The 19,203-nt window shown below is 41.3% G+C and overlaps 2 protein-coding genes across 14 annotated transcripts in view; one reads left to right on the forward strand and one right to left on the reverse strand.

The window, feature by feature from the left end:
• The first annotated feature begins 3,312 nt into the window (after nucleotides 1-3,312).
• On the forward strand, nucleotides 3,313-5,311 carry PI31 (Proteasome inhibitor 31 kDa). The gene is made up of 5 exons (XM_011148004.3): nucleotides 3,313-3,567; nucleotides 3,950-4,099; nucleotides 4,211-4,497; nucleotides 4,782-4,919; nucleotides 4,995-5,311. The coding sequence occupies exons 1-5, from the start codon at nucleotides 3,421-3,423 to the stop codon at nucleotides 5,125-5,127; spliced, it is 855 nt and encodes a 284-aa protein (XP_011146306.2). The 5' UTR covers nucleotides 3,313-3,420; the 3' UTR covers nucleotides 5,128-5,311.
• Nucleotides 5,312-5,512: 201 nt separating this feature from the next.
• Nucleotides 5,513-19,203, reverse strand: part of LOC105187285 (protein tyrosine phosphatase type IVA 1) — a 45,075-nt gene continuing 31,384 nt past the window's right edge. For 2 of the 13 annotated variants that reach the window (XM_011148014.3, XM_025304579.1), the window contains exons 2-6: nucleotides 10,791-10,903; nucleotides 9,787-10,274; nucleotides 9,571-9,702; nucleotides 9,249-9,415; nucleotides 5,513-9,147 (exon numbers count right to left, since the gene is read on the reverse strand). In XM_011148014.3, coding sequence (XP_011146316.1) covers nucleotides 9,036-9,147; nucleotides 9,249-9,415; nucleotides 9,571-9,702; nucleotides 9,787-9,903 — 528 coding nt within the window. In that variant the 5' untranslated portion in view covers nucleotides 9,904-10,274; nucleotides 10,791-10,903 and the 3' untranslated portion in view covers nucleotides 5,513-9,035. Of the gene's footprint in view, nucleotides 9,148-9,248; nucleotides 9,416-9,570; nucleotides 9,703-9,786; nucleotides 10,275-10,439; nucleotides 10,904-11,067; nucleotides 11,209-18,434; nucleotides 18,602-19,203 lie in introns of those variants that run through there. The other 11 variants (XM_011148005.3, XM_011148007.3, XM_025304578.1 and 8 more) reach the window with 10 other exon arrangements.

Below are 19,203 nucleotides of genomic sequence, written 5' to 3' on the forward strand. Positions count from 1 at the left end.
TTTCTCCGTCGATATCCAGTCATCCGTCGATATCTCCGCTTCTACTGGGAGTAGAGAGTCGTCCATGTAGTCCAAAATGTAGGGTTTTGAAAGGGCTTTAATTTGGTACCTGTCCGAAGCCTGTATCTCTAACCGTTTAGGAGATATCGAAGGTTAAAGTTTTCCAACCTTTCTCCGTCGATATCTCCGCTTCTACTGGGAGTAGAGAGTCGTCCATGTAGTCCAAAATGTAGGGTTTTGAAAGGGCTTTAATTTGGTACCTGTCCGAAGCCTGTATCTCTAACCGTTTAGGAGATATCGAAGGTTAAAGTTTTCCAACCTTTCTCCGTCGATATCCAGCCTTCATCGTCGATATCTCCGCTTCTACTGGGAGTAGAGGTCGTCCATGTAGTCCAAAATGTAGGGTTTTGAAAGGGCTTTAATTTGGTACCTGTCCGAAGCCTGTATCTCTAACCGTTTAGGAGATATCGAAGGTTAAAGTTTTCCAACCTTTCTCCTCGTCGATATCTCCGCTTCTACTGGGAGTAGAGAGTCGTCCATGTAGTCCAAAATGTAGGGTTTTGAAAGGGCTTTAATTTGGTACCTGTCCGAAGCCTGTATCTCTAACCGTTTAGGAGATATCGAAGGTTAAAGTTTTCCAACCTTTCTCCGTCGATATCCACTTCATCCGTCGATATCTCCGCTTCTACTGGGAGTAGAGAGTCGTCCATGTAGTCCAAAATGTAGGGTTTGAATGGGCTTTAATTTGGTACCTGTCCGAAGCCTGTATCTCTAACCGTTTAGGAGATATCGAAGGTTAAAGTTTTGCAACATTTCTCCGTCGATATCCAGTCTTCATCCGTCGATATCTCCGCTTCTACTGGGAGAAGAGGGTCGTCCATGTAGTGCAAAATGTAGGGTTTTGAAAGGGCTTAATTTGGTACCTGTCCGAAGCCTGTATCTCTAACCGTTTAGGAGATATCGAAGGTTAAAGTTTTCCAACCTTTCTCCGTCGATATCCAGTCTTCATCCGTCGATTTCTCCGCTTCTACTGGGAGTAGAGAGTCGTCCATGTAGTCCAAAATGTAGGGTTTTGAAAGGGCTTTAATTTGGTACATGTCCGAAGCCTGTATCTCTAACCGTTTAGGAGATATCGAAGGTTAAAGTTTTCCAACCTTTCTCCGTCGATATCTCCGCTTCTACTGGGAGTAGAGAGTCGTCCATGTAGTGCAAAATGTAGGGTTTTGAAAGTGCTTTAATTTGGTACCTGTCCGAAGCCTGTATCTCTAACCGTTTAGGAGATATCGAAGGTTAAAGTTTTCCAACCTTTCTTCGTCGATATCCAGTCTTCATCCGTCGATATCTCCGCTTCTACTGGAAGTAGAGAGTCGTCCATGTAGTCCAAAATGTAGGGTTTTGAAAGGGCTTTAATTTGGTACTGTCCGAAGCCTGTATCTCTAACCGTTTAGGAGATATCGAAGGTTAAAGTTTTCCAACCTTTCTCCGTCGATATCTCCGCTTCTACTGGGAGTAGAGAGTCGTCACTTACGGCAAAATGTAGGGTTTTGAAAGGGCTTTAATTTGGTACCTGTCCGAAGCCTGTATCTCTAACCGTTTAGGAGATATCGAAGGTTAAAGTTTTCCAACCTTTCTCCGTCGATATCCAGTCTTCATCCGTCGATATCTCCGCTTCTACTGGGAGTAGAGAGTCGTCCATGTAGTCCAAAAATGTAGGGTTTTGAAAGGGCTTTAATTTGGTACCTGTCCGAAGCCTGTATCTCTAACCGTTTAGGAGATATCGAAGGTTAAAATTTTCCAACCTTTCTCCGTCGATATCTCCGCTTCTACTGGGAGTAGAGAGTCGTCCATGTAGTGCAAAATGTAGGGTTTTGAAAGGGCTTTAATTTGGTACCTGTCCGAAGCCTGTATCTCTAACCGTTTAGGAGATATCGAAGGTTAAAGTTTTCCAACCTTTCTCCGTCGATATCCATCCTTCATCCGTCGATATCTCCGCTTCTACTGGGAGTAGAGGTCGTCCATGTAGTCCAAAATGTAGGGTTTTGAAAGGGCTTTAATTTGGTACCTGTCCGAAGCCTGTATCTCTAACCGTTTAGGAGATATCGAAGGTTAAAGTTTTCCACCTTTCTCCGTCGATATCTCCGCTTCTACTGGGAGTAGAGAGTCGTCCATGTAGTGCAAAATGTAGGGTTTTGAAAGGGCTTTAATTTGGTACCTGTCCGAAGCCTGTATCTCTAACCGTTTAGGAGATATCGAAGGTTAAAGTTTTCCAACCTTTCTCCGTCGTATCCAGTCTTCATCCGTCGATATCTCCGCTTCTACTGGGAGTAGAGAGTCGTCCATGTAGTCCAAAATGTAGGGTTTTGAAAGGGCTTTAATTTGGTACCTGTCCGAAGCCTGTATCTCTAACCGTTTAGGAGATATCGAAGGTTAAAGTTTTCCAACCTTTCGTCAACCGTCTTCATCCGTCGATATCTCCGCTTCTACTGGGAGTAGGAGTCGTCCTGTAGTAAAATTAGTTTTGAAATGCTTTATTGGTACCTGTCCGAAGCTGTATCTCTAACGTTTAGAGATATGAAGTTAAAGTTTTCCAACCTTTCTCCGTCGATATCTCCGCTTCTACTGGGAGTAGAGGGTCGTCCATGTAGTCCAAAATGTAGGGTTTTGAAAGGGCTTTAATTTGGTACCTGTCCGAAGCCTGTATCTCTAACCGTTTAGGAGATATCGAAGGTTAAAATTTTCCAAGCTTTCTCCGTGGATATCTCCGCTTCTACTGGGAGTAGAGAGTCGTCACTTACGGCAAAATGTAGGGTTTTGAGAGGACTTTAATTTGGTGCCAGAACCAGGTCTGTATCTCTAACCGTTTAGGAGATATCGAAGGCTAAAGTTTTCCAAGCTTTCTCCGTCGATATCTCCGCTTCTACTGGGAGTAGAGAGTCGTCACTTACGGCAAAATGTAGGGTTTTGAGAGGACTTTAATTTGGTGCCAGAACCAGGCCTGTATCTCTAACCGTTTAGGAGATATCGAAGGTTAAAGTAATTCGTCAACATTATTGGTCTGAATGTAAGGATCTAAAGCCAGCGGCACACGGTGCTTGTTTTCGTGCTGGATTGCTTGCTAGATGAGAATATTGCGTTCTGATTGGTACATTTCCGAAGATGGATGGAAATGCACCAATCACAACGCAGTATTTTCATCCAGCAAGCAATCTAGCACGAAAACAAGCACCGTGTGCCGCTGGCTTAAGGACCAATAGTTCCTAAGCGCTCAGTGAGCGCTTAGTTTTCTGAACGCAACCACTGTGTGCCGCTGACTTTAGTACTGTCAATGCATTTTGGAACGCAGTATGAGAGCTCAGTAATAATGGCGTATACTCGGAAAATTTGCAACTAATCTTTCAGTGAGAGTCACATTCAGTCATAATGGCAAACGTGAATGATACATTTGGCTTTGAGGCCTTTCATAAATTGTATCATAATGAGATCCAGAAAAAAGAAGACATATTAATCTTATTTGTGCATTGGTACTTGGTCAAGTGTGGACTTCGTTGTATTGGCATCGGAGATAATGTGAGTTTCGAGATAGATTAAAACGTTGTTAAAATCACATCTCATAATAAAATTGATAGTTTACGTTATACCTTCCCATTACTATGTTTCTATCTAAAGTATCCTCTTTCATGCTTTTTTTCTGCTATTTATACCATGTTTTCTCATACTCATACCATGTTTTCTTAAAGGTCATTCCACGATATGTGTCGTAAGTTGTAAGCCGTAAGAATTGGCGAATCACAGTCGATTATTACAAAAATAATCGGCTATAATTGGTCAGTTCGTACGGCTTACAGCTTTCAACACGTATTGTAGAATAATTTTAATGTTTTAAGTGACTCTAACCTGCTATAAATATCAGTTATTTTGTAAAAGTAATATCTGAATGTGTATTTTGCAGAATGTTTTTAACATGTCAGACAAGGGATCAGAATTACTTCCAAAAGAGTGGAACACTGGTCCCAGCTATGCGTTACGTTATGTCAAAAATAATACATTGTATTTACTCTGTGGGATCAAATCAGACGATGAAATACTTATAAATCTCGCGGTAATTTGCAATAACTTTATGATAAAATTGAGATTAATTTACCACCAAGTCTATGGCAATTATGTGTTTTGTATCTGTAGTATGTTATGTTACTTGATATTATTCTTGCAGAAACTTGACAATGATACTATTTCCAACACTGCATTCCCAATTGACAAAACTGTAACTACACTAGATGGATCTCTAGAAACTATGATACCATGTTATGAAGCACTGTTGCATCAGTTACGCAATGAATTTTTGAAACCAGTATGTAAATTGACGCTGACTGATTTGGAAAATACTGTGGAAACAGCAACCCAAACAAACACAGGCGAGGTTGTGGATTTTTCATTGTCGTCAAGAATTCGAAATCCACGGGAACTCGATTGGCGGCAGCCAATACAGCCTGTACAGCGGTAATGACATTAAATTAAGCTTGCGCTTAGTTTGACATTAAATTAATGCTTGCGCTTAAGTTGATACTTCTTGATTCTCCAGTTATATATTATGAATCTGGTATAATCTCAATTTAAAACACAGCTATATTGATTTTTTCAAATACAGAATTACATTTACTTTTGTAAATTGAACAATGTTAACCTTACCAATGTTAACTTTAACAATGGTATCATTGTTCAATTAATGGGTACAATTTTGCAATAATTCTACGATATAAAGTGGTCTAATTCATTCCTTGTAGTCCACCTGAACCTGGAACTATCGGTGTCTCTGATCTGTATCCAGGTGGAAACGGCGGCGGTATGATTTTTGATCCTTTCCAAAGACGTACACCTGCTGATTTGCACGATCCTCTAGGAGTTCCTGGGAGATTGCCGGTGTATGTAGACCTGACTTGACATTTCGAATTTGGATATGGAAGCTTCATTTAGACCGCACATGTATTTCCTCTTAGAGGTGCGGTGCCACCTGGTGCGAGATTCGATCCGTTCGGCCCGCCTGATCTGGACCCGATAAGGCCACCTCGTCACAGACCCGGAGACGATCACATGCGACCTCCGCGATTCTTCGGCGATATGTTTATGTAGACAAATAAAACTGCACACGAAATGAACCCGGAGAAGTAAACTACAAATACGTCTGGTGCGTGTACATGCATACCCAATATTCTGCGGCGACGAATGTACGTATCTTGATTGTATGAGAGAATAAGATGCGCGCGCTATACTTGTTTCGCTGAAATAAAATTAGAAACTTTATTTTCACAGCATACATCAGAGTATAAGAATCGTTATAAAACATCGTTCTTTATTTTCTCACAAAAAAAAACAACTTCCTTTCTGTTTTATTTCATCACTGACATTTACAATGTAATAAAACGAGCGTTTGTTAAATTTAATTAAAGGTAAATCGTAGTAGTAATGGGTATAGGAGAAATTGCATCGTGAAATTAAAACAGTAAAGCAACGTTCATTTAAATTGCGCTAACTCGTTACTTTTATTCCTTTTTTTTTTTCTTTTCTTTTGTATAATCAATTTGTAGGGAGTGATTGTTCTTATTTTATTACGTCGGTTCAAAATAGAGGATTTCTTTGCTATCTAAATTGTTCTTGCTTCGAATATTCACATTGAACGTGTAATTAAACGCAAAAAGGTTTTTATCGGCGCGTAAAATTATCGTATTATCGAGATCATCAAGTAGCTATTGAGAAAAGAAAGATTCATTTATGCAATTACGTTTCTTCGAGCGATTGTTAACGTTTTTGCAGCAGCGATTCGATTCATTTCTTCGAGAGAAACAACATTCCACGCTCTCGTATGTATATCGTTTATAAATAGCATTATTGCACAAGTATGTGATTTTTCAACCTGTTAAATTGCAATTTAACATTCAACTTTCCGAACGAAACAGCAACGTGCATAATTTTCTACACAGGAGACCGCGCAAGCATTTACACTTAGCATCACAGTAGTTTCAACATCGCAATTGTCGCTCTACACTATTTCTCTCAGTCTGCGCCTTCTTTATGCACACGAGGAAAAACCTATCACAGATATGAAAGAAAAGAGAAGAGGAGAGAGAAAAAAAAGAAGACATTTTACATTTATAGTTATTTATCGGATTAACTACACGTCTTGAAGAAGTGAATCGATGTGTGCAAAAGCAATAGCTAAATGATGAAAATCATTGCATGGTAACTTGTCTCTTTCGAGGCCACGCCTACCCTCCCGCACGATGTCGGGGCGTGCCTGTTTGAAAAAGGGGGGAGCTCGATATATCGGAAAAGAAGACGCGCGTGTCCAATTGCTTTTTAATTATCGTAATTAAATTAGGAGTGAATAATAAAGAGTAATGTTACTTTTGTATCTAAGGTTGGATCATCTTTTTTTCTTTTCTACGAATATCCCCTCGTCCCATCCTCTGGTAAAAAATATTGCAATTTTTTAATATTACAAAAAAGGAGATGTACCAGATTTAGATTTCAATCCGAGTATCTGCGATCGTAGCGCGTGAATGTACTCCGTTGTATACACAATCGTGTGTCGTCACCCGTTATAAAAACACACGCACGGCAATCGGAAAAGGCGCTTTTGCGGAGGAGAGATGGATTGCTCGCTGTCCACCGGATAACTGAACGTCGATCGGTCGTGTCTTGCGGAATAAAAGGTGAATATTGCCGGTCAAAAGAAAATAATGCGACGACGACGATGAGTCGCTGCGCTCTGGAGATACGACCGCGCGCCGGTGCCGGTAACCGCGACGATTCAACACGGTTGGGGTCGAACATAGCATGGTGTATGTATGTGTGTACGCAAAAGCAAAGCTTGATCATCGCCGCGTAATCGTCGGAGAAACCATTTTCGGCGCGTGTCTATTGTTGTCGGACGGCGCGAGAGACAGTCGGAAGCGAAGATGGCGGCGGCGCATCGGTTCGTTTACAAAGTGCGTACATTCACGTGAAATCGGCAGACGCCGGGCGAAATGTTTTCTAAGTTATTATATTCGTTATTAGTTTACGAGTGAATTTCTTTTTCTATCCTTTGAACACAGTTTAGTGTGGCGTATAGCGTCATTGACAATTTTACCAAAATAGAAGACGACGATGGCTTTCACATAAAATGCTTGTGTCAGATTGAAAAATCTATCCCTTTGTTTCCGCACTAAAAAGTTCATATATAATAGATATGCAAACATTTTGGTGAAATTGTCGTTGAGCTACGATAAACGTGATATACAACTCTGGAGTGTGATTCTTTTTTCTTTTCTGTTTTTTTTTCTTTTTTTTTTTACCTCGCGTTAGTTTCTCATTATTCTCGAGTTATTCGTGTGCTCGTCGTTCAAGTTAACGCAGATTCCAAGTCCAATAAGAGTTAAGAACATCCATCAGCGGTTCGGCATGCCATTGGAAATGCAACGCAATACACGCACGTGACAACGCGTTCTCTTCGTGCGTTCTTTAAATCTGTGGACGAATCTTTAAAGAACGCTCGCGCGAGTTATATTTTCGAAAGATCTGAAAAACGCGCCTCGCTACTACAATTCGCGTGTATTCGAGAATATTAAAAAAGGAAAAGTACATTTGTTTTGACAGATGTACGTATCTATATCTACACGTGTGTGTATGTATACAAGTAAACCAAGCATCGACTGTGTTTCTCTCTCTGCAATTTGTATTGTGTTGACAAAAGTTAATATTAGCCGTGGACTCAACCTCGTGACCACTCGCAGGAGCGGCAAAAAAAAAAAAAAAGAAATTTTCGGCAGATTTGCAATGTCACGCGTTTCGCAAACTTAGCACCCAGCACTTGGCACAGCGCATGTTTACATCGCAAGATTCACAACTCCTCGTTGCTGTGAGGCTGATCCTGATTCATCGTAAAAATAATTGTGACATCGATCGTGTCCGTTCGTCTTACAAAGCTGCGACCGATACGTTATATCAAAACCATACATATGTTAGACATTTAAAAAAATGCGCATGTATACATATATAGCTCCTTTTTATTCTAAACATATTTTGTAAAAAATAGATTTTTATAAGACGCTTCCAAAGAGTGATCAGGTAGTCAAGATGTACTCCCCCCCTTTTTTTTGAGACGAAAAAGAAATTCGAGTCTAACGTTCCACTTCGGATGTCTTTGAGTCATTTTTGCACATGCTTTGTAAAAAGAAAAAGAATTCTATGGTTTCCTCATAATGGGGTATTTGTCTCTTGGCTACGCTTATCTGGAAATGTAGACCGTAATCACTCAATGTAATCTTAACAGTAATTTTCTAACGGTTTGTTAAAAATCCTACAAATTAGAAATATCCTACATTTCCTACTTCCTCAAACACAATGTATAATTATCGATGATGATAAAAAGATGAAAAAGAAAAATTAAGCGAAGAGCCGCGATTCGTACATCACATATATTAGCCGTTTACAATATAGTTATGATTGAAATTTCTCCAATATAAATCGATCACAAGCTTGCAACGATGATTTACACAATGAACTTTTCGTTCGCCACATTGGAGGGGAAGCGTATAATGAACAATGCGTGTGAGTAAAAATCTGGTGTCGCGATTCGTATTTTACGCACGAGCGAGCGAGAGTAGCAATAATAATGACTGGCGAATATTTTAAAGTTAATAGTTATTACACAGTTTTAAAGCTTAACTTCTGTCTTATTACGATCAATATCGATTAAGTATCAAAAATAAATACAGGTTTTTCATAAAAGGAAACACAGCAACAATTTGAAGCAATTCACGTGTTAACGGCTCGTCTCAAGATACATAATTGGACAGACAGAATGTGCCTCAAAATTGCGGCTGGTTGTTCGCAACTGGCAAGTTGCAGTTCTTCATCACGGTTGCATTTCCATTGATAGGCCATTCAAAACAGATTCGCTACAATATACCGGTTTTTGTTGCCAGACGTCAAAACCTATATCAATCGTGAATTAGTGACTTTTCTGTCTTCCGCTCTTCGAAGAGAGATCCTTCCGTCTACTGGATGCAGCAGGAGTTCTTCTGCCCGTTCTTAATCTTCAATCGAGACTTGGGACGATACTTCTCAAGGAAAGTCAACTGCTTCGCGTTTATGGCGCCTCGTCTTTTCCTGGAAACACACACACACACACACAAGGTGATTAATCCGCGCGCGCCTAGTAGACAGAGTCCAATGTGCGTGGACGACAAAGATGTGCAAAAGCTATTTACTCCCTGATTAGGGCAACGGCATCTTCGAACTTAAGCCCGAGTTCAATGAGAGCCACCGCTACCAGGACTGGTGCTCTGCCGAGACCCGCGACGCAGTGTACTGCTACACACGCGTCAGGCGATTCCCGGAATCGATTTTTCAGCAATTCGAACCATTCATCCACCACCTGAAATGTTTTGGCAAGTTGAAGTGTTGATCTCTTTGTCTCTTTCTCTTTCTCTCTCTCTCTCTCTCTCTCTCTCTCTCTCTCTCTCTCTCTCTCTCTCTCTCTCTCTCTCTCTCTCACTTCCCCTCTCTCATACGCGTATAAGAATACGTTACCTCGTTAGGCGGGAATGTACCGTCATCAAACACCAAATCTATCACATTGATCCCTTCCGACTTAAGTTCTTCGACTTTGTACGTTGGTTCGCAGACTCTCACCACCTCCTTCACATTGTGCTTTTTCAGTTCCTGTGGAGAAGACAGACAACGTTATATAGTTTGTTGTATAGTCCTGAGAACGAAAGCGTTCCCGCGGAGAGGGGGCTGACTTACTTGAATAAAAGTATGGATGGTTTGATCATTGGGCCGATCGGTGATGAGGAACTTCATGTTTTTGTATTCAATTTCGGCGGGCGCCGGCCTGATATCCTTCACCCTCATGTTGCTCATTTCCTTCTTAACGGCAGATGGTTGTATAATATATCTATCTCCCCTTATTGTTGTTAACTCTTAAAAGATCTTAGAACTTGTCTCTTCGAGTCTCGTACGTGTGCCACACTATACGAAGCGACAAAGGCTGGATTTGACAACTTAGCCCATTAAATGTCAGTCTTATAAAGTTGCTTCTCATTTAACTAATAAGAATTATCCCTTATTTTTTTACAGAGGACAGAACCGTGGGTTTACATGTAGACTTCGAGAGAGGTTGTCGGGATGCGAATCTCGCCGAAAGGGTAAGGGCTACGTTACATTAGGCGGTGTTGATATGCGCTTTACTCTTTCCCACTTGAGAGACTTTCGACTATGACTCGGAAGATTATCTGAAAGAAGAACAACGCGGTTACACGCCGCGGAGTGAGCCGCGCTCTTACTTTCTCAATGCTCTCGACACGTCGAGAGCGAGATAACGGCGCCGCTAATCTCTCCTCGTATCTCTCAAAACGGAGCTCAGTCTCCTCGGAGACGACGAGGATACCCTCACTCACCTATTTGGCACTGGGTGCTCCCGTGTGACAGGTGCGCTCAGTAACTACGATGCTTGCATCTACTAATGTAAATTAATAATTGTTTCTATTAAAATTCTCCTACGCCTTGCGTGATGACTAGTTGATGCCTTTTCTGTTTCCAGCTCCCCCCGGCTGTGTATGTGAGAGCGTGTGTCCGTGTGTATATGTGTGTGTGTGTGTGTGTAAGTGAGTGAATGAATGAGTGAGTGAATGAGTGAGTGAGTGTGTGTGTGTATGTGTGTGTGATAATTCTCTACTTCAACGTGTGTCCACCTTTCTTCTCTCTCCGAGACGTGTCTATAACCCTCCCTCTGCTCGCTTCAACAGTACCTAATAGTCCTCAGCGAGAGTGCGGGCGTATCTCTCTATTTGTGTTGAGCCTGGCAGTATTCTGCGCTATCCAACTGAAACTCCATGTATGTGAGGATGCACTCACCAGGAAACTGCAACAGAGACGAGATCACACACATCAATGGCGGCACGAGCAACGATACACACCCCCACGTTCACAGGGTGTCGCGAAATCCTGCGGCTCGCGCGCGCGACCACCCGATCGTTCGTTTCTTTTCTTTTCTTTTCTTTTCCTCTCCTCTCTTCTCCGGGCTACCTGCGTCCCCCCTCGCTGCACTCGCGCGACTCCCAACAACGGCGAGAGAGCCCTCGGCGGTCGCGACAGGTAATAGCCGAAAGTCGCGCGGCCGATGCCAATTTGCCCGCGCGCGACATATGTCTATTCAATGTCTTTCCCATCTGAATAGACGCGACGAATCAAAGCGACCTGCTCGACGTGGCGCCGCCGAAGTCGCTCGCTCGCACGTGCGACGAACGTGCCCCGAGATCATTTCTCGGGAGCTTCATGCATATATAAAGCCGCCACCGCGGCGCGGCGCGGCGCAGCGCGTTATGTCACGCAGGTCGCGCGGTATTTCCTTCGCGTCATTCCATGCCAAGCCTGGCCGGGAAGAGCGAGGCGGCGCACACAGTGGGGCCAGATGACAGTTTTTGCTTGAAAATTCTGTAGAGACCTGAATTCCCAACCGATCGACACATCAATGGATGAGATTGATCCTGAATGAATTCCCAAGAGATCTGTCTTGGCACAATTAAAAAAAAAATGTTTTTTCTCGGATTTCTAGCCCCAAGAGAGGAAAAATTATCGTTAAACGCGAGAAACTTGTGAAACACTCATTATTCGACATTTATTTCTATCTAATAGCGTATTCAGCGGATTGAAACTATGAAAGCAATCAACAGACACTTTGAGATTTATCGATTCTGAAGCAGAAACCCATTAACCCAAAACTCGTGTGCCCGAAATACAAAAACATGAAATATAGACAAAACCGAGGGATTTTGAGTCTTAAGCCCATCAACCTAGGAATCTGTCAATCCGCGAACTTTTTAGCTCGTGGATGCACGAAGCCGTACATACATTAAGAGCCCCAAATAATCCAAGAACCCAATCTAGCCATAGCTCGAGAACCTAATAATACTCGACGTTGAATAATATTCAGCTATAAAACATTAAGTTCGAGCCTCGAAACTTTTAAGACAAACCCTGAAAACCCACGAACCCTGAACCAATAATTTTTTTCAAAAGATCTCGGCTAGACAGATCTCTTTGGAATTTATTCAGGATCAACCTCATCCATCGGTGTGTCGATGATCGATTGGAAATTCAGTTCTCTAGAGAACTGTTTGAACCAAAAAAATATCATCTGGCCTCACTATGCGCGGCGTTTGACAGACCGCGCGACGTAGTTGCAGCAACCTAACGACGACCTCTCGCTCTTCGTCCGGACGGATTTGCGAAAGCTCCCCTTTGCGCAACGCCGCTGTCGATATGCGACGTGAGCGCGTTTGACTGATGGGGAAAAAAGTGCGACCGACCGACCGACCGACATTCGGCCGCGCGTACGTACCGGAATAACCGAAATAATTGGCAAGGGACGCCGAGCCACGAGAGGAGCGGACTTTACGCTCCGCGTGCCACCGCCAAGGTCGAGTCCGCCGTGACGACACTCGCGGCCGCGACGACGGCAACGACGATGAAGAGGACGACGACGACGGCGTCGGCGTCGGCGTCGTCGTCGCGCTCCGCTCATATTTTACACCGCGTCGAAACTTGGCGATCGAATTTTTCAACTTCGAGCAACGTCCTTCCTCGCTTTGGACGGCGCGATTCAAGGGTCTCACACTCGCGAAGAGAATCACTGATACGTGCGAGTCACGAGTCTTCCTCGAGAGAAGTTCCTCGTGTCGTCCGCGTGACGATTGACGCACGCACACACACGCCATGCAGTCACTCGATAATGTTGTAGGAAGTAGCAAGATTTCATTTATTTTATATTATTGGAAGATCTTTCTTGCGCGCTAAAGCGAGCGCTGTGACGGTTGGTTCCATAGACTTCTATATTATAGATTAGACCAGGGGTCCTCAATCAGGGATGCTCGCACCATCTGGGGGTGCGAACGAACATTCTTGGGGATGTGAGGAAAAATTGATGGTAATTGATAATGATTAAGATGAATTCTGGAATAATCCGGCATTTTTACCATCAAATTAAAAAAATGTTACTAAAATTATATATTTTTTACGTACGTATTCTTTACGCTCATATATATTCATTATATATCACTACGCGAAGCTTAATACCATGGATAATAATTTATAATATTAAAATGATAGTTAATTTCTATAAAACAATACTATGTAATAATAAATCATTATAAATTAAATTCTTATCTTAAAACCCTAACATCTAATTTTTATCATAAAACATATGAATGATTTTTTTGTAGGGGGTGCGAAGGTCAATAAATTTTTAAGGATGCAAAATACAAAAAAGGTTGGGAAACCTTGCACTAGACCGATAACTGGTCTCTTTAACATGTCCCTTAAAAATAGGTATTAAAATTCTGCACATGCGCATTGCAAAATCCCGAAAGGAATCTAACTGCACCGTACAGGCATTTTTATTCCAAAAAATGTTAATATTTATATATTTAATATTTCCTCTTGCAACGTCACATTCAATGTTTATTCAATATATAGAATACTAACGGGATCTTGCAACATGCATGTGAACACGATTTTATATTTTACATAAGAGTCACTTTTATACATGAAAACCAATGGAAGTTCTCAGTCTAGCTTATATATAGAAGTCTATGGTTGATTTCGTCCTTGCTTCGTGTTTTGGAGAAGTCGCCGCGGTGGCGCTGAGGTGCGCAATTTTGTTTGAAGAGAAGAGACAGACGTAACTTTAGCGTTGCCCCGTCCTCTGTCGCTTCTGTACTCCATATAAAGAAAATATATTTCTTTTTTTATTTTCCTACAATATTATACCGAATTTTGCAGCGGGCGACACGCACGAAGGGCTGCGCCGCCCCCCATCGGCGAAAAATGCCGCTTGGAGCTGTCGCAAAATTCGCACATCTCCGACTGTCGCGTGTTCTCGATCCTCTGGCCGAGTCTAACCAAACAGACTTGCGGATTTTACAACAGCTGCAAAGCAGCTTGTTGCCCTCACAAGTGTGTCGAAGACGTACTTGCCAGACGCACTCCAGAAATCGATCTTTGTGCAAATCATTTCTTACTTATGACCGGTATTCGTTCATCGATGTTGTTTCGTTTACCCCTGGATAATCAACCTTTTGCAAAGGCGATCGGAGCGTTCCAAATTCGATTGATAAATTTAATGCCAGATATTAACGCCACTTAATTTCATTTATCTTGTTTCTTTAGAAGATAACCCAGGTAGCAAAATGACGTTATAATGACGTTAAAAACGTCTTAATGACGCATAATGAGATCTTTAAATGTCATCTTGCTACTTGGGAAAATATTTTGTTGCCAAAGAATTAAAGAAACTTAATTATTCGTTTCTTTTTTTTATTGACGTAATTTTCACGAACGTTTAGTGATAACGTTACTCGCAGATAGCTTAGTTATCTTAATGGAGAACTCAATCGCGTTTCATACAAAACTCAAGCAGGAAAGAATCGAATTTTTAGTCGCTTCTTTCAAATGTTGATGAACCTGTTTGCGTTACAATTGTTGAATACAGACAATATTGATAAACAAATACATTCATACATAACAATTCTCGGCTATATCAATTTTATCATTACGCTGTTTATTTTTGTATTATTTATTATGTTACTATTAAGAGTGTGATTTAGTTTTGAGAGTATTGCAAGAGATGGCACTAACCTCACCTTTCTCGAAGACATTCCAATCACAGCTATTGTTTCTTAATATTAACCCATGATATTTAGTCATTTACTAACAATAGACGCAGTAAAAATCGTTTTGATATCCATTTTAAAAATGGAGCTTCCTAAAAAATATCTTCGATATGCGTTGTTTTTATTTTTTAATCAGAAGAAAACAACGGCTGAAGGTTATAGAATTCAGTGGTGGAAAACTTACGGGTGATGTTGCTTCATCAATTGAGACATATAAATATTGGTTTAGACGATTCAAAAGTGATGAATGTTAACGACAAATATCGGAACAAGCAAAAACGCTTGAAAATGCAGATTCGCAGGCATTATTGAACGAAAATCTAGCACGATTCACTTCAGAACTTGTCAGAATATTAAGTGTTGATTGTACAACAGTTGCTAAACGTTTACATGATATGGGAAAGACTCACAATGAAGGAAAATGGCTTCCACATCAATCATCGGAAAATGCCATTGCGAACCGGTTGAACATTTGCGTTTTGTTGATCGCCAGACAAAAAATGAAGAGATTTTTGTATCGAATTGTTACTGAGGATGAAAAACGGATCTATTTCGATAATCCTGAATGAAAAAATCATGGGTTGATCCAATCCAACCAGCAACATCCACTTCGATGCGCAATATTCACGGCTTAAAGATATCGCTGTATATTTGGTGGGATCGAAAAGATATTGTGTACTATGGACTGTTAAATCCGAATGAAACTGTCACCGCTGATCGTTATCGACAATAATTATACAAATTTAAGCGAGCATTGGACCAAAAATGATCACCAATTGCGAGTAAACGACGCAAAGTAATCCTTCTTCACGACAATGCTCGACCCCATGTTGCATTATCAGTGAAGCAAACGCTATTAGAGCTGGAGTGGGAAGTCTTACCACATCCTGCATATTCTCCAGACATTGCTCCATCCAATTATCACTTGTTCCGGTCGATGCAACATGTTCTCTAGAGGGTACACACTTTCATAACTTGAAACTTGTGCGAAGATTTGTTGAAAATTGGATCGACTCTAAAGAAGAACCTTTTTATCGTCGCGGAATACGTCTCTTGCCAGAAAGATGGGGAAAAGTTGTAAAAAACGAAGGAAGATATTTTGACTAAGGTATTCCTTCGTTATCTTATTTAAATGAACCCGTTTTTGAGAAAAAGACTCTTCAAAACCAAATCACACTCCTAATATCATACTCACAAAGTAACACTACCCAATTGTCACTCACCAATCGGAATGAAACTTTGCTCTCTTATAAAGCATTGAAAAATATTGAAAATCCGTTTTTTATTTTTCCTCAAAACGCTTTTTACTCCCTTAACTGTCGGAGGCAAATTGTACCTTGTGTAACTAAAATGCGTTGACACAAAGTAACTCTGATGGTCATAAAACTCGGTATTCTAAGGTTTTTTGGGTCGCTAAATCCGAATATATCAAAATTTTAAAATTAAAAATGGCGGACACCAATTAAAAGAAGTCAACATATTTTCATAAAACTCGGTATCCTCAGATTTTTTTGGGACACTGAATCGGAATATGATATCGAAATTTCAAAATTAGAATACCGAGTTTTACAAAAATATGTTGATTTTTCGAAATTGGTGTCAGCTACGTTGGATCTGCCATTCTCAATTTTGAAATTCTGATATATTCGGATTCAGCAATGCAAAAAATGCTTAGAATATCGAGTTTTATGATCAGACTCACTTTGTGTCAACGCGTTTTTGGCCCATTAAGTACAATTTGCCTCCGACCGAGTTAAGGGATTAAAAAGCGATTTGAAGAAAAATAAAAATAAAAACGGATTTTCAATATTTTTCAATGCCTTATAAGAGTGCTAAGTTTCATTCCGATTGGTGAATGACAGTTAGATAGTGTTACTTGTCAGTATACTTATTCATCAGCGTATAACCGACGAATAGGCGTATTCTCGAGGAAGGAAATCGATCCTCTGAAAATCGAATCGAGGTGGGTGCAGATCGCGCAGGGATTACCGTTAGATTCACAAAAGAGATCCCGGGGCGAGAAGCGAACTCGAGAGGCAGCCTACAAACCTACTTAGGCCGCGGCGCGTAAAACGACGCGCGCAAACTCGCTGGGGCACGCTCGCGCGGACTTAAGCGGGAACCCCGCGTGTGCGATTACAGCATGGCGATGTGTGTCTGATTTGAACTTTGCACCGCGCTTTGCGGCGGCGCGCGCACACACACGTTCTCGCGGAACCCGGCGCTGTTACTCGAATCCGGCGGAAATAAAACAGCCAGTCGCGCGTCAGTTGGCCGATAATCGGCAGCGCAGAGGAAAAATTCGCGCGAACGCGCGGACCGCCGCTAACTTCTCGTCGAGGGGAGGAAACGAGCGCGAACGCGTATCGATGCGCGAAGGAGGGATATATACAGGGTGACTCATTTTGATTTACCCGTTCAAACATCTCGAAAAATATAAACGACACGGAAAAATGTGTGAGACAAGAGTCGTTTGGTTTGCGAGTGGGCACAAGACGCGAGCGATATCGTTTTGTTTACAGACGGCGCCATGATGATTTCGAAATGACGATCAGTGAATATTTCGAGAGTAACGCCATCTATAAACAAAATGATATAGTTGTTTCTGAAACATTTTTTCCGTATCTTTTACATTTGTCGAGATATTTGAATGAATATATTAAAATAAGCCACTATACATATACAGGATATTTTGGAAACGAAAAATTGTCAAGATTAATCAAGTCAAACTGAGAAGAAAAGTTATGTACCATTTTACAAAAATCGCGATAGTTATTAATGATTGAAACGATCATATCCAGCTTTTTTAATTGATAACTTGAAAATTTGCGTACTTATTTGCAAAATGGTAAAGAACTTTTTTGTTCGGAATGGCCTAATCTACAATTATATGACGATTATTGTGCCTAGCAACAGATTCAAGATTCAGGGCTCAAAGTTCAATATACTCATATCTATTGCTACAAACTCTACCTAGATATAATAGCCGTCGTATAATTGTAGGTTAGGTCATTCTGAATAAAAAATCCTTTACCATTTTGCATGTAAATACGCAAATTTTCAAGTTATCAATTAAAAGAGCCTCCGAATGTGTCATTTTCAATTCACTTAAAAACTATTGCGATTTTTGCAAAATGGTATATAATCTTTCTTCTTAGTTTGATCCGGTTAATCTTCACAATTTTTTGTTTCCAAAAGATCCTGGACACCCGGTATATACAAAGTGGCTTATTTTAATTTATTCATAACTATTTTGACACAATAATACTTGACTTTTCTTCTCAGTTTGATTTGATTAATCTTCACCATTTTTCAGTCCCAAAAGATCTTGGATACCCTGTGTATGTATATATATATATATATATGTGTGTATATACACACACACACACACACACACACACACACACACACACACACACACGCACGCACGCACGCACACACACACACACCGATACACACACACACACACACACACACACACACACACACACACACACATATGTGTGTGTGTGTGTGTGTGCGTGCATATGCGTTGCATCGCGAATGGAATTCTTTCACGTCGCGATTCATACAGAAGATCATCGCGTGCGTGTTTTGCAAACAACACGCACCGCTGTCACAAACACACGTACGCACAAACACACAACACGCACATACATACGCGTGCGCATGTAGGTGCAGAAGCACAATCGCGCACGGTGTATGTAATATGAATGTACATACGCATCTACGTTGTGGAAACAAACGAAGCGGCTGAGTTGTTTCGCATACGACGGACGACGAGAGTTTCCTCCACTCGCTCGCTCACTCGCTCGCCCGCGACTAGACAGAGACGAGAGACGATCCGCGACGACTTCGAAAGCGATCGAATATTTCGAGCTCGTGTCCATCACCGGCGCGCGAAAGCATCACACCGCGGCTTGTCACAAGACCGATGATGCGTCGGCTGCCCTCACACGGTAAACAAAATTCTATTTGTAGAGTTGCGTCGTGCGGGAGCGAGCGAGCGAGCGCCGCCGGTCAGCCGGAGCGAGGCGCGAAACGAGAGAGGACCGTTTGTGTCCGTAGCGATTCTGTCGATAGACTGTTAGATATGTACAGATAGAATAGCGCGGAGGCGCTCTACAACGTGAGATAACGGAGCGGAAGTTTCCGCTTCGGAGAGGGGAGAAGAAACTGCCTTTTCTCGAATCAGAATCGAGAACCACCATGCGCGACTTTATGATTCGATCTCCGGAAAATTGATTTGTTCCAACTGACCCTTTTCTAGGGATGCCGATTTTAAATCGATGTAATCGAAGATCGATTAATTGCAGTCTAAAAGATCGATTTCAAATCGATTTTCCGGGACTGAATCAATTCAAAGATCGATCTTATGTAAATTCTGAAAATCGCCAACACGATTCTTTCAGTCTCTACTAGTAATATAGTTATATAGTAATATAGTTTTTTTTAAATTCTTTTAGTTGTAACATTTAAACTCACTCAATGG

Source organism: Harpegnathos saltator, unplaced genomic scaffold, assembly GCF_003227715.2.
Source record: "Harpegnathos saltator strain DR-91 unplaced genomic scaffold, Hsal_v8.6 scaffold627, whole genome shotgun sequence".
Classification (NCBI taxonomy): Eukaryota; Metazoa; Arthropoda; class Insecta; order Hymenoptera; family Formicidae; genus Harpegnathos; species Harpegnathos saltator.

What these genes read in the sequence shown, in the direction of transcription:
- PI31 (XM_011148004.3), top strand. Translation starts at nt 3,421, where the DNA reads ATGGCAAACGTGAATGATACATTTGGCTTTGAGGCCTTTCATAAATTG. An exon ending in GTATTGGCATCGGAGATAAT is followed by an intron (nt 3,568 to 3,949) that starts GTGAGTTTCGAG and finishes TGTATTTTGCAG; the next exon opens with AATGTTTTTAACATGTCAGA. An exon ending in GTTCCTGGGAGATTGCCGGT is followed by an intron (nt 4,920 to 4,994) that starts GTATGTAGACCT and finishes ATTTCCTCTTAG; the next exon opens with AGGTGCGGTGCCACCTGGTG.